The sequence below is a fragment of the Alosa sapidissima genome, chromosome 17, assembly GCF_018492685.1.
Source record: "Alosa sapidissima isolate fAloSap1 chromosome 17, fAloSap1.pri, whole genome shotgun sequence".
Lineage (NCBI taxonomy): Eukaryota > Metazoa > Chordata > Actinopteri > Clupeiformes > Clupeidae > Alosa > Alosa sapidissima.
The window spans coordinates 19,060,305-19,077,661 of record NC_055973.1 but is presented as its reverse complement, the minus strand read 5'-3'; the positions used below and the strand labels follow the sequence as shown (position 1 = coordinate 19,077,661).

General features: G+C 45.4%; 1 protein-coding gene across 1 annotated transcript; it reads left to right on the top strand.

Moving 5' to 3' along the window:
- The first annotated feature begins 400 nt into the window (after positions 1-400).
- On the top strand, positions 401-15,762 carry spa17 (sperm autoantigenic protein 17). Its single transcript, XM_042068844.1, has 6 exons — positions 401-563; positions 943-1,136; positions 1,491-1,561; positions 3,298-5,436; positions 11,083-11,284; positions 13,701-15,762. Exons 2-6 carry the CDS (start codon positions 983-985, stop codon positions 13,748-13,750), a joined length of 2,616 nt encoding a protein of 871 aa, XP_041924778.1. The 5' UTR covers positions 401-563; positions 943-982; the 3' UTR covers positions 13,751-15,762.
- Positions 15,763-17,357: the final 1,595 nt, after the last annotated feature.

The window sequence follows — 17,357 nt, the reverse complement described above, 5'->3', positions numbered from 1 at the left end:
CTTTGCTCACTGATATCGTGACGTCATCATCACCAACTCTACAATGCTCTGCACTGACATCCAGTCAGGCGAGCAAATCACATCCCATCCCACCTGTCCAACTTAACTATCTGCCCTTTTTTGGTAATTGGAAAAGTGTAAAAATGTAAAATACTGTATGTGCATCCGTGTAAAGCTGCACAATTATGCCACACTGTAGCCTAATTGCCTGCATAAAGCGCATTATGTTTATTTAAAACATAGGCCTATGTTATTCTGTAACAATATATTTCACTGTAAAAGCATACAAATAAACGTATTAAACTTATTTCTATTTTCAAGACAAAATACTCAAAGCGTGAATTCTTCTCCATGCAACAAGTGACATGCTTTTTGTCCTTCATGCAGTTCCGTAGCTAAGCTTGTCAAGTTGCTATGCAACGGCTGAACACACTCACATTACCTTGACAGCTTGGAAACATCGCGAATCTCTGAATAGCGATTAACTACCTTTTGCAGCATTAAACTGTCTGTGAGAACCATTTAAAGTCTATAAAATCAGTACAGTCGTTGAAGGGTAAGAGGTACGTCCTAGTTATTACAGTGTTTGTTTTTATTCTCTCCCGCAGCAAAGTTTGTAGGTTATGTTGTTGCCATGGAGATATCTCCTTAAAGGATAACGTTAGGACAGTTTGCCATGTTAGCTTGATAGTCATTTTTAACAAATTAGGTAGGCTACCAGGTTTCAACTCTGGTATGCCTGTGGAAACTTCAACCGACAGTGTCTGACAGAAACTTAACTGACAGTGGCAGTGACCAGAGACCCGGATAGATGCTAAGTTACGTTAGTTATCACAGGGGTGCAAGCTAAAAGTTAAAAGCTAGACAGATATTTTCAGTTAACCCAGCCTTTGATACGTTAACGCTAGCTGCTACTCTTCTAATCTACTGAAGCCTTTTCAGCGCTGTGCTCAATCACTTCGCCGGGAGGGAGTCAGAGGAGATGTCTGTGCCTTTCTCATACACTCACCTCCGAGTGCCCCAAGGGTTCGGGGCACTCCTGGAGGGTCTGGCCCGAGAGGTGCTGAGAGATCAGCCCGAAGATATCCCCGCCTACGCGGCCAATTACTTCAGAAGTCTCCTGAAGGCTAGAGATGGTTGGTAACAAATGGGAGCAACAACAAAGGCATTCCTTAGCTTCAGTTTTGATAGAATAGTTTGCATAGGAAAGGAATAACAACTCACTTTATTTAGAAATTAACGTTATAGATGAATACTGTATATCGCATGCAGTGTAATACAGTATAAGAAATGATAGGCCTACAGTATGTATTCTTCTGTCTCAGATAGTCTCATTGTTTGAAAGCATAAATTGCACCTAATGTTTATTCTTATTTATTTTTAAATGAGTCATATTTGTCAACATTCTCACTCATTAATTTATTCATTAATGCATGCATGTATGCATCTGTGTGTGTGTGTGTGTGTGTGTGCCCATGTTGACTGTGCAGAGACGGGAGAGGACCCAATATCATGGGCAGCCAGAATGGAGGACAGGTTTAATAATAGGTACTCCCTCAAGGTAAGTCTCAGGTAGTGGGCAGCTGCAAGCAGGTGGGAAAGCCTGCTCAGGTTAGGGTTATGGGTAATGGTTCTTAGCTGAAAGCGACTCAGAATAACATTACATGATCATTATAAATAATAGTTTAAAGTAAAGTCAGATAGACTACATTAAAATAACACTGATAATAGTAATGGACTGAATCATTTAACAGAATAATAACAACAGCACATGGTTATAATGATAATAACAATATACAAACCATGACTCTGTAAGGAGAATTAATTAACTAGATACAAAATAAAGAGATGAGTCTTGAAACGCTTTCTGAAAACCCCAAAGCTAAGTGGGCAGATGAGCCTGACGGCACGGGAACCAGACTGCCTGGTCTCCTGCAGTATGATCACACACTTGCTTTGGGGAGAGTATATTGTTTTGGTCAGGTTTGGCACTAATGGTATGTTATTAAAACATCTATTCAAATGAGTAGTCATCCACATTGTCTTGATTTTGTGTTTAGAATATCAGGCTAAGATTAAAACGAGCATTTTAAAGTAGGCCTATTATTGCAATGCTGATATTTGTTCTGTCCTCTCGCAACAGGCCCCTTTACATCAGGATCCCACAGCTGCCAGGGCCCTGTTGGAGTGAGTGCCATTCTGTCTCACACTAAACCTTCCTGCTGAGAGAGAGAGAGAGAGAAAGAGAGAGAGAGAGAGAGAGCTGCAGCTATTCTGACAGTAGTTTGAGAAGCAGCAGAGAGGAACAACCCAGCAGTCATCACCATCATCTCTGACGACCACATTAATATTAGTAAACACTTACATTTAATTTACAACACATAATAATAATAATGATAATAATAATAATAATAATAATAATAAAATGTCTTTATATAGACAGCTGACATGCCTCTAGTATGTGTGTGACATGTTCTCTTCAGATCTGGTCTCATAGTGATGATATGTCCTAGGCCATATAATGGTTGCAGAAAATAGTGGCATAAATGTTCAGTGACGAAGGATGATATTACAGAATGACAGCGCAAGCTAACAAACACAAACAGGGCTGTGCTACCCTGTACCTGTGGCTGTTCTGTAAGAGAACTTGATCACAGGAGCGTCCATCCAGACACAATGGACTTCTTCAGAGCCCTCAGCTGGGACAGAGAGTTGGATGATATTTGACAAGGAATTTAATTAAGGCCACACTGTCACCATTCCCTGCCACGTCGCCTACAGGGAATGAAGCTTGAATTACAGCAATATTCTCCAGAGTGTTTCTGGGCATTTTCAATGAGCTCAATCGTCTCTGTGCCACTCAAGTGTGACTTGTCTGAAATGCTGCTTCTTACACTCGAAGTTAGGGTGAGTTTGAAAGCTGTGCTCTTCTTGGCCTAATATGAGCAAAGCAAAGTATGTTAATGAGCACTGTATTGCTAGAGAGCAGAGCAAGGTACAGCACATGAACAATGCATCAGATAATGGTCCACTGCCTAATGTCATCGACTCTGTGCCTACAGTTCTATGATTTCACCCTGTCCATAGCAGGATAAGAAAAGATTATTAATGCCAGCTGAGAGGAAAGTTACAGCTAAACATAATGCATAAATGTGCGTGGTGATGTTTTCTGTTTTAAGGGCCGTTCGCACCAGGAATGGTAACTATAAAGATAACTATAACAACTTTCTTTCTTTCTATTTGGAAATATTTTTGCTCAAACCACTAGCATCCTCAGGTTTAATGTATGTTCTCTAATATGCTGACTTTAGGGACAAGCTGAAAGCTCCTGATCCTGTGGAAACCAGAGAGCCTAGAGAGAGCAGAGTCCAGCCAGCAGAGACCGGCTCCCCTGAGATCCCTGAGCCGGAGGAAGAGGTGGACCAGGACAACACGCCTCAGGGGGCCCATGTCAGTATGCCTCAGGAGCCCAGTATGGAGAAGGAAGGGACTCTGGACAGTACTCCTCAGGGAGCCTGGGAGGAGGAGGGGGCCCAGGACAGCACGGTTCAGGGACCGGTTCAGGACAACGCGCTTCAGGGTCGGGGTCAGGGAGCGACTGAGCCGGAGCTGCTGTCAGAGGGCCTGGGTGGGAGTGGGGGGGTCGCTGATGTGGATGTCAGTTCAGAGGAGCTGAGGGGAGGAGGGCGCGGGGGGCCTGCTGAAGAGGCTGCAGAAGGAGGAGGCTCAGAGGAGGAGGAGGAGGTGGCCAAAGATGGAGGTGTTGAGGAGGAGGTGGTGGATGAGGAGGCCAGTATGCACACATTTGATGTTGATATCTGCAGGTCTGAGTTGGAGCCGTCCTCAGAGGCGTCCATCGGCGGAATCGCCAACGTTGATGTGTGCGCAGAGGAGCTGGGAGGCCTGCAAGCTAACCAGGACCCCGTGTCTCAGGGAAGCGTAGACAAATACAGCTCAATGGAAGCTTCTGGAAGCCAGCTGGAGGAGAAGCAGCTCGACTCCTCAGAACAGAGCCAGACTCTGCTGGAGACGCACCCTACAGGAGACGGAGACAAGCATGGGAGTGGGATCACACCAGAGAATCATGGGAGTGAGGTCAGACCTGAGGAGGAGACATGTGTGGAAAGTCACCATGAAGAACACCAGCAGGCCTCAGACACCTCAGAGGTCAAACCGTCCAAGCAAGCTGAGGCAGAGGCTGCAGACAGTAGTGAAGCATCTGATAGGGAATCTAGCCGTGAGGAGGGTGATGGGGACAGACTTGTACCGGGAGCAGGGGGGGTTGGCGGGGCATCTGATGGGGAATCTTCCCAAGAGGGTGGTGGTGGGGACAGACTGGCACCGGGAAAGGAGGGAGGTGTTGGGAGTGGGCATGATGAGCCTGGGCATGTAGAGGGCAACAGAGAGGAGGGCAAGGGGTCAGGATCAGAGGCAGGGTCAGGGTTAGACTCAGAGTCGGATGTGGAGGAGACAGGTACAGAAAAACCTGATGCTCCTCAGGACGTGGATGGAAGCACGTCTGCAGAGGAAAGGGAAGGAAACATAATGGCAGACTCACATGGAGGTGAACTCAGAGGAGACGGTAAGGTGGAGGCAGAGGACGTGAGTAAGCCTGAGGATGATGATGAGGATGATGGGACAGAAACAGGTAAAGATGCCCTGACATCCACCCTACAGGATGTGTCTGAGATTGAGTCCACTCTGCCGGAGAGGAGCGATGACGAGTGTGATGTGACACCAGCCATAGATCAGCAGGGTGACCACGCAATAATCTCAGATCAGAGAGAGGAGTCTTCCGACACACTCAGCAGGTCAAAGGTCAAAGGTCATGGTGACCCTGATGCAGTGTCAGGGGTCAGTGATGAGCAGCCATTGAGCCACAGGCAGGAGTCACCTTTGGAGAAACAGCAGAGGAATCCAGAAGGATCCGATTCTGATTCTGACAGCAGCAAGTCTGAGGAAGAGAATCCAGAGGTTTTGCACCCAAACCAGCAGGACGTCACCCACCCAAAACAGCAGGATGTCTTTCACCCAAACCAGCAGGACGTCTTTGAGCAAGCCAGAGAGGAGGAGTGTGAGCAGGAGGCCTGTGATAAGGAGCTGGATGGAGATGGCGATGAGGAGGAGCAGGAACCTCAGCAGGAGCAGAGCGTCCAGAGAGGGGGCAGTGAGGAGGGCGTCGGGTCAGGCGCAGGGTCAGACATGGACAGTGAGGACAAAGATCCTCCCGGAGCTGCTGGGGAACCCACGCTGTCCCTCTCTGGCCTTTCACCACATCAAACCCAATCCAGCATGGATCCCGTGTCAGCTGAGGAGCGCTCAGATCAGACAGCTGAGGACATGAAGGCTTCTGATGCAGGACAAGACAAGAGCCCACACGCCCAGTCAGGAGACAGCCAAGGTGACGCACAGGAGGAAAACAAAGGTGACCCCAAGGTAATGTTTCCTCATGATTGAATGAATATGAGGACAGCATTTCTAAAACACTTATTACCCTATGATTGCCCATGCATGCCCAGGGAGAGGGAAATAGGTGGGCACACTTGTAGTGCTTCACATTACATCACTTCATGTAGTTTCCTACCAATCCTACATTCAGAAAGGCCCAGCTTAGGACAAGTTGTGTAAGATATTACTGGTTAGATCATTTCTAAATGTAAATCTCCCTTACATTTCACCAGACGTAAAACACATGTCAGAGGTATTGACAACCAACTGGTATCAATCAGCACATGTGTTCAGAAAGAGCAATGAGTTAGATAATGAAACACTGTGGAAGACCTGTGCTCTTGTTTCCTTAAAAATGAGATCAAGGACGAGTCGTGATCATCAGCTTGGGTCGGCTGGCCCACCTCTCCTCTGCCTCTGAGGGACACTGAGTGAATGCTTCCCCAAAATAGTTTGCTTTCTCCACAACTCAGTGTGCCGGTGTCAGATGCATTTTGGATATTTAGTTATAGAAGAAATATTCTCTAGCATGTCTGAATGGTTACCCTCAGTCTTGCAATGTCCTGGTGTGGCCTATCATCTAGCCCACACATTTTCATACAATACATGACGAGAATCTATGCAGTGTCCAACAGACACAGAATGCATCAAGAAAGGACTGTAAACTAGTTACACAAAATATTCCAGATTATATTTTGGTGTCAGTCATTTACAGTTTGTGTTAAATATTATAATTTATTTCTAATCTCTACTATAATTAGTTATTTTGGTTGTATATCGGAAACAAAGATAATGAGATGCTTGAGTCAGAGAAGTTGAAGTGTTTACTATGGCTCTAAAGTACATGACAGTGTTGAGGTTTATTTTCTCTTCTCTTATGTTCTCTTTTGAATGTATGAAGATATTTCTGTGTTTCCAAATGCAAATATCAGTGTAGAATAGCAACCCTCACATGCTTGTGTGAATTGCTTGTTTAGTAGAATTATTTCATATGGAACACTCCTCAACATGTTTACTTTCTCAGAGAGAAGTTAGATAACCGTAGCATAACCGCAGGTGTATTTCGAGAAAGATCATATTTCATAACTGAGGGGGAATTTGGCAAAACATACTGCATGCTACAAAAATGTCACATTTTGCAGTGGCACCAAAATGTCATGAAAAATGTTCTATATGAAATATTTGTGGCAAGGGAGGTAGGAGGAAGACGGATTTGTAAGAACGTTTCCATGGAAACATATGCTTGTGCTCGATCCCTCCTTTTCTTGCTGTGGTGCGAGACGACCGGGGATTAAAAGACACGTGGTCGTTGGGATTAATGTCTTCACCTCTGCAGTAAGAAGTCCCTCTTCAGCCCCCAGTGATGGCACGGGAGTCCCTAGCCATCTCTAGTTCAGCGTGAGGTAGATAGTTTGAGTCTTTAATGTCCCCAGGGGGTAAATACTGAGCAGCAATACTGAGTGGAAAGTCATGCATTTCGGATCACTTGAAACAGAAACAGTCGTCATCCCAGAATCACACCAGAATTGTGCCAGTTCAGAAGGAGAGCTTTGTCGAGTCAGAAGCAGAGTTGTGTCGGGATTGTGCCAGTTCAGGAGGAGAGCTGTGTTGGGTCAGGAGCAGAGCTGTGTTGGGTCAGGAGCAGGGCTGTGTTGGGTCAGGAGCAGGGCTGTGTTGAGATTGTGCCAGTTTAGGAGCAGGGCTGTGTCGGGATTGTGCCAGTTCAGCATCAGCTGTGTGGGTTCTGTGTGTGGGTGCGGTGCAGATACACCAGAGCCAGAGAACTGGGGGAGGCATGTGGTGGTTTAAGGGGGGTGAGAAGCTGTAATGGTTTAATAGTGTATAGCAGGGGTTTTCAACTGATTGTTGACCAGGGACCACCATTCTGACTAATTACGCAACCCCAGGACCACCACTGAATAAGAATACTGATTCCCACATTGAAACTACATTACCGAATCCATGATCACAAACCAATAGCAAAGTCCACGGACCACTGGTTGAAAACCCTTGGTGTATAGTGAAGCCTCCCAGGCCTGGAACCAAACAGGAATGTGGTGACATTATAATGTTCATCTGCACACTCACTCTCTTCATTAACATTCCACAATTTAGTAAAATGTCTCTTTCCTAATAGTGGCTGAGCTCCTCCCAGCCCCCCCCTGCTCGCTTATATGAGCGTCTCTCTCTCTCTCTCTCTCTCTCTCTCCTCCCTCCTGCAATGTAGGTCATTTTAATGTGACCTATATCAAATGTCTTGTCCAATGACTTTATCCACTTCGGGAGAATCAGGGGAATTTGCTGCTATTCTGAGGCACCTTATTCACGGCCGTCATCAATCTCTGGCTGTGCTGTAAAGTCACCTCCGCTTTGAGATTCCGCTGAGCTGAATGAAAAAAAAAAACGCCTCAATAGCAGCAGCATGACTGTGAAGAGCAGCGAGCTGGACTGTAAGTTTTTGTTAATGGTGGTTTTGGGACCATCATTGGTTGACCAGATAAAAACATAAAAAATACTATTACTAAAAAAATAAAGAATTTAAATAAAAGATATATTAATTAAATTAAATTCGGCTCTAAGGTGCGTCGGCCCACCGGGAAAATGCCCGGTAGGCCTATGCCAGATGGCCTGTCCAGCCAGGTATACTCATACTGTGAGCAAGACATGTTCATTCATATGGAAGCCAGATTTGTTTATTGCATTTGCACTGCATTATTCATTTAGCTGGCGCTTTTGTTCAAAGTAATATTTTGTTCGTAACAATATGCAGGCTAAATTGTTGGAACCACCCTGTGTGCGCTGGCACAAATCAGCATATTAGCCAGCGCTCCACTATATAGCGCCCGCATATCTGATTAGTTTTCAGGCACGATGCATCAGGTGTGATGGGCTTCATATGCTGTTGTTTTGTTCTAAAGAAGTGATGAATCAGTGCTCTGGGCTGGAACGAGAGACGGCAGAGGCATGCGGGCGTTATCCAGATTGATTTGTGCTGTAGCGGGTCCCTGTGCGCGGCGCCTCGCCTGCCCGGAGACTCCGTGTGGAGGCGGTGCGCCCTAGCTCCTCGCAGCGCTGTCTCTGTCTGATAAACGGCGCTCCTGGATCATCTGTTGTTTGATGTATTGTAATAATAACCACAGCACCACCAGAGCTGTTTGCCTTTGTCATGTTATTTTGTTAATTTTAGCAGCCGTTTGTTTGAGCGCTTGGGAGATACAGCTGCGTTTGGCTATTGGCCTTGTTTAACAATTGTGTAGCTCTTTTCTTTTAGTTATTACTTGTTGTCAAATGTTCTCTTGTATCTTTTTATTTGTGTTGGCTAATTTATGTTGGTAATTGAATTTGTTGACAAATAATCAACAAGTTAGGCTACTCATTGTCTAATTGCGCGCACAGAGGCAATACATATTTCCATAATTTTAAATCACACTTTGCCATTCGATTTCATTTAATTGATGGCTCGAATTGAACTGGGCATGACAATGATTAGTTGTTAACAGTTGTGATCCACAAATACAATCAGGTCATCTCTAATCTCTCTTTCTCTTTCTCTCTCTCTCTCTCTCTCTCTCTCTCTCTCTCTCTCTCTCTCTCTCTCTCTCTCTCGCTCACTCACTCGTTCTCTCTCTCCTTCTCATGCGCGCTGCAGTCGCGCTAGTTTGCGAGAGAGTGAGATTCATTTGTGTTGAGGACAGTCTCGCGAATGTCGTTTTTCTTGTGATCAAGGACAGTAAGCTATATCCGCATACCTGCCAGGTGTGGAATCATGGACTGTCACATCGTAAGTAGTACCGCTTTTGATCCCGCATTTAAAACTTTTTTTTTCAAAGGCGCGACTGAGCGTATGATAAGATACCTTTTAAAACTCGCTTGGTTTTTAGTTCTTCCACCGTTTCCCATGCTTTGGCGACAAATAATCCAGTGTATTACTTTTACTTTTATTAGTTTTGTTTTCCACGTAATTTTATCCAAATAAGCTCTATGCTCTGGGATTGGACACCTGCTGTATTTAGGGGAAATTGATGTGAAATGCTTAACCTCTTATATAGTTGAAAGGATAATAGGCCAAACATGCATGTTGTCCTTAATAATGTAAACCAGCATCAACATAATTTGCACATTTCTCTCCATGCTATCCATGGTTATACATCAGAAGAGGTATTTGTAGTTATAGATCAGAAGAGCACCAGAGAGGGGGCTACCTTCCAGTGTAGCTGTGCCACAGCTGTGGCTAGGCAGTGGTCAGCGAGCCTCGAACTTTGTGTGTGTGGGTGTGTGGATCTGTGGGAGCGGGAGCTGTGGTTCGTTCCAGGGTGACATCTCTGAGCCTCCTCTGGGGCCGTGGGATGACCGTATGGGGAGAGGGGAGGAGAGGATAGGCACAGGGCATGCATGTGTGTGCGTGTGTGTGTGTGTGTGTGTGTGTGTGTGTGTGTCCGGGTGTGTGTCCGGGAGATAACGGCGTGTGGGCACAGCTCTAAGCAGTGCCAGCTGAAACAAACACATTTGTGCTGTTCTGCAGTGGGTGGTCACACTCCCACTCCAGAGGGGGGTTTCAGAGTGGACATACTTGTATTGCTGCTCACAGCTGCTAATACACACACACACACACACACACACACACACACACACACACACACACACACACACACACACACACACATACCCACCCACCCACACACACATACCACTGTCGCCTCCACTAACTCACACATGCAAGTGTCTTCCCTTTCCAGGCGACTTTGGGATGAGTGCATGCAAGGGACAGAGCAGCTGCATTTTGGGAGGCAACACTTAGGGAAGTAGACAGAATGTGTGTATGGGTGTGAAAGAGAGAGAGACAGAAAGTGTGTGTGTCAACGGTGCGTGTGTGAGAAAGAGAGAGAGCATGAATGTGTGTAGGAGAGAGTGAGAGAAAAAGAGAGAAAGACAGTGTGTGTGTGTGTGTTCGGCTTAGTTTTTTTCTGGTGTCTGTGGTTCTGGCAGCCAGGTGTGTGTGATCTGGTGACAGGTGGAGGCACTGACAGGTAGAGCGGAGGCGGAGTGCCCACGCATGTCCTGAAAGCAGCAGCTTACTCCGTCAGGGGCTCACTCCACTCCTTCTGCTCATTAATGCCACTGGCAGATCCCAGCGCTGGTGCCTCATGGGACCTCACGGGAACTCATTAACGCAATAACATTTACACTTGCATGTATTCATTTAGCAGACGCTTTCATTCAAAGTGACAATGCAGAGGAGGAGGACCTTAGATAGGAAATAATACTACATCAGTCCGTCCTATTACCACAGGATGAGAGTGCAGACGTTTTGAGTACTAGTCAAAGTGTCCTCAGCTTCCTGTGGCAGAGGCAATGGTGCCTCATGGGAGCTGGAGGTGGCTTGTTTTGCCTGCACTAGACTGATGAATGGCACAGATCTGGTGATCAGTGTTACGGTTATTGTTAGATTGGCACAAGGTGTGCAGCCAGCTCCAGCGTGATTAGTTGTTTGGTTGATTTATTGTTTGGTTAATGTATTGATTGACTTTGCTGACAGGATTGTGGGCAATTGTAGGATGATTGATTGATTGATAGATAGATAGATTGATTGATTGATTGATTGATTGATTGATTGATTTATTGATTGATTAACAGGAGGAGTGCGGCCAGCCTCAGGATGAGGAGGACATCCTGGACATTCCACTGGACGACCCTGAGGCCAACCGCGCTGCCGCCAAGATACAGGCCGGCTTCCGAGGTCACATGACTAGGAAGAAGATGAAGGATGATAAGGATGACAAGCCAGAGGAAGTGAGCAGCAGCGGAGAGGCTCTCAATGGTAACCAGGGCAACGCAGGTCAGTACCCTCCAACATCTAGAAGCCTGTCCCTGTCAGAACCTAGGTTATTACCCACACAGCAGAAGGTTCCACAGAATACAAACAAAGCAGAAAAAAATATTTATTTATTCATTTCATCTACATTTATTCATCTTCATTAAAGTGCTCAAAGTACTTATAGAAGAAGTTATATATTAGAGATATCTTTCTGATCATTTCATTACATAGAACCTGAGTTTAGAGTGATTCTAATTGGAAAGTCCCTGAAGACTGAAGCAAATGTGAAAAACATCCTCCTACAATCAACTTTCAGCTCTTCTTTTTCATGGATGTGGGTAATGAATTGAGTGGATGTTATGGATTGAATTTCACTGAATTTTAACTTCGAGCCTAACCGCCAAAATAACACACTAACATTCACACACTTCACTTCTTCTAATATTTTTCTAATAGCTTGTCATTTAGCACACATAAATGAAGAGGAACCAAAGGAACAGACTCCTTAAATGGCTTGCATGTACATTAAGTGTAATCATATCCTAATGGCCTAATTTAGCATTCCAGTTGATGTGCTGCGCGCTCAGAGCTCTGATGTAATTACCCTTGAAGTCTTCCACCATCTCACTTATTTATGATCAGCGTCTTCATAACCACACAGTACAGCCGCGCTTGCACATGCCATTCACCACAGAGCATCTGTCCTTAAGCAGAGAGCATGAAGCGCTGATGAAGCTCTGATGGCCATAATGAAGCTCTGATGAAGCTCTGATGAAGCTCTGCTGAAGCTCTGCTGGCCATAATGAAGCCCTGATGAAGCTCTGATGGCCATAATGAAGCTCTGATGAAGCTCTGATGAAGCTCTGATGAAGCTCTGATGGCCATAATGAAGCTCTGATGAAGCTCTGATGAAGCTCTGCTGAAGCTCTGCTGGCCATAATGAAGCTCTGATGAAGCTCTGATGAAGCACTGATGAAGCTCTGATGAAGCTCTGATGAAGCACTGATGAAGCTCTGATGAAGCTCTGATGAAGCACTGATGAAGCTCTGATGAAGCTCTGATGGAACTCTGCTGGCCATAATGAAGCTCTGATGAAGCTCTGATGAAGCTCTGATGAAGCTCTGCTGGCCATAATGAAGCTCTGATGAAGCTCTGATGGCCCTGCACGATAAACCGCAGCGGATCCTCCTCAGTAAAATCTGACTTCCCCAGCGGGAGGAGCCAGCCTCGAAGAGGCGCATCAGGACGGTCCCTACAGCACTGGTCCCTACAGCACTGGTCCCTACAGCACCGGCCACCTCTGGCCTTTCATTTCCTTTTTCTTCTGTTTGCTTCTGTTTGTTCTGTGGGAACAGCGGTGGCAGCAGGTTTGAATGCATCACATCAGTTCTGTCAGAATGACCCAGAAGGCCAGCCCAGGGTGGGGCGAGTCTCACAGGGCGGCCATTTTGACGTCAGGTGGAAAGTGGGGCAACAATGGAGACTGACCTTCTCCCTGTGTGAGCTTTATGAGGCCTACATTAGTGTTTGTTCTTACACACACACACACAGATACACACACACACACTGACACCATACCCCCTCCTGCATTACCATTGGCCAGCTGGTTGCCCCACCCGCCGCTGCATTCTCTCCTGAACAGCATCAACCCAGTTTCTGGTTCCTGGTTGCTAAGTGCTTATGGATGAAGGGTTTATTTTTAAACACAGGTGCATCTCTCTCTCTCTCACCGAGACAAAAAGGATGTGTTCCATCTCAGACGCACAGTGGACCAAAAAAGACATCGGCGTCCAGGCAGCCTAATTTATAGAGGAGAGCAGGACAGCTGTAACGAATGAGCACAAGCCCTGTAGAGAGAGACAGAGACAGAGAAAGAGAGAGAACGAGAGAGAGCAAGCCTTACACATGAAGATAGACACACAGACACACACAATGGTGATATGCACAGCATCAAGTGTTCTTATTGGATGATCTCTTGTCACAATGTCCATGATGTCCAATGGGCATGTGACATTTATTTCTATGTTCAGTCTCCATGTTAGTTTCTTAGGTGAGAAAAGCCAAAAGTATGTTTGTAGAGATAGTTAGTCAGTCATTTCCATTTTACTTCATCAGTACTCTTATCAGTGTCTTTATTTAATACATAGCCTCCTGACTGTGTACTGCACTAACAAGACACAAAGGAACTTTACAAAAATGTATATACAAATGTAAATTAAATAAACCAGATCCTAAACCAGTAAACACATAAGCAGCTCAGCTCCACCTGTAAAGATGTGTTAATCTCCTCTCGTTTGTTGAAAGTTTGTTTCAGTTGTTTGTTATTTCTGAACACCAAACTGGGGCAGCCTGTGGCCTCCTGGGGTGGGGTGTGATCAGTCCAGATCTATTGCCTCTGCTGAGCCTGTACATCTCCTCTGCTCTTCTCTTACCCCAGGGGCGTCGGAAGGGGCAGATACAGAAGACACATCGGTACCTGAGCAGTGAGGGTCTGCAGTGGCTCGAACACGGGGGTGGCTTCTGGATCCTGCGCTCTGCTCTCCCAAGACCAACTTTCTATGTAGATGTGCCAGAGCCCAGCGTGTAGAGCTAGTGTGGGCTGGGGGTGTTTGTGTGTGTGTGCGTGTGTGTGTATGTGTATATGTATGTGTATGTGTATGTGTATGTGTATGTGTGTGTGTTGCTGGTGAACTCTTTTGGTCACATCTTCTCTGCATCCTATCCTGTACAGACCCACACCCCCTCCACCCCATCGCACCCAGTGTATGTCTGAGTCACACCAGCGTGTGCTCCCCATCCAAAGCATGCCATTTAGACCTGCCTGATGCTTGCTCTCTCAGCTTCCTAAATAAATCCAAATATGTCTGTCTCACCTTTCAGAACCACCCTATTACCCTTCCCAGCTTTTAAAACCACCCAATTGCCCTTGCCCAGCGTTTAAAACCACCTGATTGCCCTTCACAGCTTTGAAAACCACCTCTGAAACTCCTTCAGCTTTTTCTCCAGCATGCATCTAGAGTTTCACATCTAAATACCCTCACTTTTAAGCACATTTCAATCTGCCCCCCTGCCTGTCCAAATCTACCCCTGCTACCCCTCCTCTCAGCCCAGTACCCCTGTCTCAACCTATCTCTGCTTTCAAATGGGTAATGTGTAGGTTGTTTAGTTGAAAAAAAGAAATAACAACAGGATGTGACGACATAACCGTTTTGACGCAAAGTAATAAATACTTATACCACAGGAGCTGCTGTATCGAATACACACAGGCCAATAGAAGAGCATTGTCGCAGATACACAGTCGCAGTTACACAGTATTTCAAACCCATTACATTACCCTTTTCTTTTCTGACCCCACTGCCGTCTTAACCTGGCACTGCCAGCCCAGTGTGCCCTCTCTTCATTGTGATCTTAAGCGCTTCCATTGGAGTCTGACTGGGCCAGGGAGCAAAATGAATCCCTGTTAGCCCCGGGGCGCACTGACCATGACTAGATCAGTTAGTAGCTAATCACTGTTAGCCCAGATCACACTGACAATGACTACATCAACTAGTAGCTAATCACTATTAGACCAGGGCACACTCACAGTGACTAGATCAGCTAGTAGCTCATGTCACTCAGCTCCTCAGTGCCCCTGAGTTCACCTTTTAAACAGACACATGATGTCTTATTACTGTAGATGTCTAGAGCCTCTTAGTTAGCTTTTCATCCCAACTCATGACGCCAAACTGACGTTGACTGGCATTTAGCAGACACTTTTGATCCAAAGTGACACGGACTCGCAGTAGCGGGTTTGGGAATATTCCGGTGCCACGTGATGTCCCCAGCCTTCCAGAGCCTCCCCTTACAACCCCCTCCCCTCACCCACCCACCCTCAGTCTGCTTTTTAAACACTGCTAACGTCTCATTTCTGGGCTGTTTACACCCATGAAGGCCTGAGCCCCCCCCCCCTTACCCAGCCTGAATTACCTTTGTCAACCCAGCTTATGCCCTCAGCTTTTAAAACTCAACCACTCGGTCATAGAAGCGTTAGTGCACGTGTGATCATCCGTGAAATGGTGTGTGTTATAATTGCTTATAATAATGTTATAATTGCTTATAATCATGTTTTTATTATTGTGTTGCTGTTTGTTTGTTGGAGTGATCAGGAATGTAGATGTTTGTCTCCCAAGGCTGCCCTCTGCTATTTACAGCTGACTGATCTTAATTTGTCCTATTATGTGTGATGTTTGGCACTTTAAGTATTTAAATGGTCTCCATATAGTCAATATTTGCAGTTTAAACAAAATCAGAACTTCCAACTACTATTATACTACTACTACTAATATTCATGAGACGTTTATTGCACTTTCTATATATTTATGTTAGTTGTGGAAATCACTGACCAGAACAAATAACATGTGACCCCATGTGGTGATGCTGATTGGCCCGTTCCTGTTGGCATGGTCACATGGGGCCAAGTAATGGGCTGCCTGTGAGATTAATAAAGGCCTTCAAAAGCACCGCCTGCCTGAGCCCACAGTCATTTCCAGCGCGCTGGAACTCATTTAAAGACGACCCAAATAAATAATGAAACGTTCCACCCACCGGGAGACGCCAATGACGCGCATGTGATAATATCGGGGGCGTTTGTGTGCTCCCGCTAATTTGGAGGGGGGTTGGCAGGTTCACAAGGGGGGCCAGAGGAACACCAGAGGGCGATGTTGAGTCTAGAGTGACTGAGGAAATCTGATTAAAGGAAAAGCCTATGCACAGACACACGCACACACCCGCTGATTTGGGGGGGGGGTCGGGGATAATGAGTGTTGCTGGTCTTGCATCTGAGCCTAATGATCGACTGATCGCCACCTGCACCTTATCTGAAGCAGGCCACCTAGGACTGGGGCTACCTCTCCATCACACCATAGCACAAACACACATACACACACGTTAACATGCCGGGGATTGTGTAGACACATGCACGCGCAGATGAGATGCTACACACACAAATTACTGTAACATTGCAGGGGAAATATACTCATAGAGGAGATGATGCACACACACACACACATCTCTCTCTCTGTTACACACACATTAATGTAATTAATTAACATTCTTAAGAATATCTGGGTCCACTGAGTACATAGCATACCTTATTACTTTTTGTAAACACCAGTTGTTTAACACTTTATTACACCTAATTTACGTTTAGTTTAAAATCAGTGACTGATTCAGAAACAATGTCTTAGTCCACTTGACATTAGTTAGAGTAGTACATAATATTATATAATAGTATATGATTATTATGATAGTATATACTATATAATAGTACTATACAGAGTTTATTAGTTTGAGCCATGCAGCACTGTGTGCGACTAAAACATAAAAGTGGCCCTCTTTACAGATCTGCCTCCTTTGCATATTCATATTAAGTTTTCTCCTCTTCACACAAACACACACATACAATATCCCTCCCACTCCATACACACACACACACCCTAATGTACACACATTCAAACACACACACAGTCATCCTCTTCCACATAGTGACACACACACTCACTAAAACACAAACACACACACACACACACTGATATACACACATTCAACCACAAACACACAGTCATCCTCTCTTCCACGTACGTTCCAAGACACACACACACACAGCTGTCACAGAAAGAGAGCTGTCACCACTACTGGAGTTACTGCCTTAAAATGAGATTCTTCATAGGTTTCCCATAGCAACACAAAGCGACCCTGAAAATGTGCCTAACCTCCTCCTCACCACTCACGCACACACAGACACACACACACACACACACACACACACACACACAAATAGATGATTGAGTTGAGCTGTTATGGAAGTGCAAGTTCAACATGTATAGCAATGGCTGTCATTTTCAGAAAATAATCATCACATATAAAAATGCCTGTGTCATTTTCGGCACAGTAGCAGCAATAGTAGTGGTAGTTTATTTCAGCATTACTTTAAGTACTGAGCATTTACAAGAAGTCACATGTTTTTCCTCACTTTTTGTGAAATGTGTAAATTAATTTGAATTGACTTGAACAATGGCCATGAGGCCAGAGGAACACCAGAGGGCAATGTTGAGTC

What these genes read in the sequence shown, in the direction of transcription:
- spa17 (XM_042068844.1), top strand. Translation starts at nt 983, where the DNA reads ATGTCTGTGCCTTTCTCATACACTCACCTCCGAGTGCCCCAAGGGTTC. An exon ending in TCTCCTGAAGGCTAGAGATG is followed by an intron (nt 1,137 to 1,490) that starts GTTGGTAACAAA and finishes TTGACTGTGCAG; the next exon opens with AGACGGGAGAGGACCCAATA. An exon ending in AAAACAAAGGTGACCCCAAG is followed by an intron (nt 5,437 to 11,082) that starts GTAATGTTTCCT and finishes ATTGATTAACAG; the next exon opens with GAGGAGTGCGGCCAGCCTCA.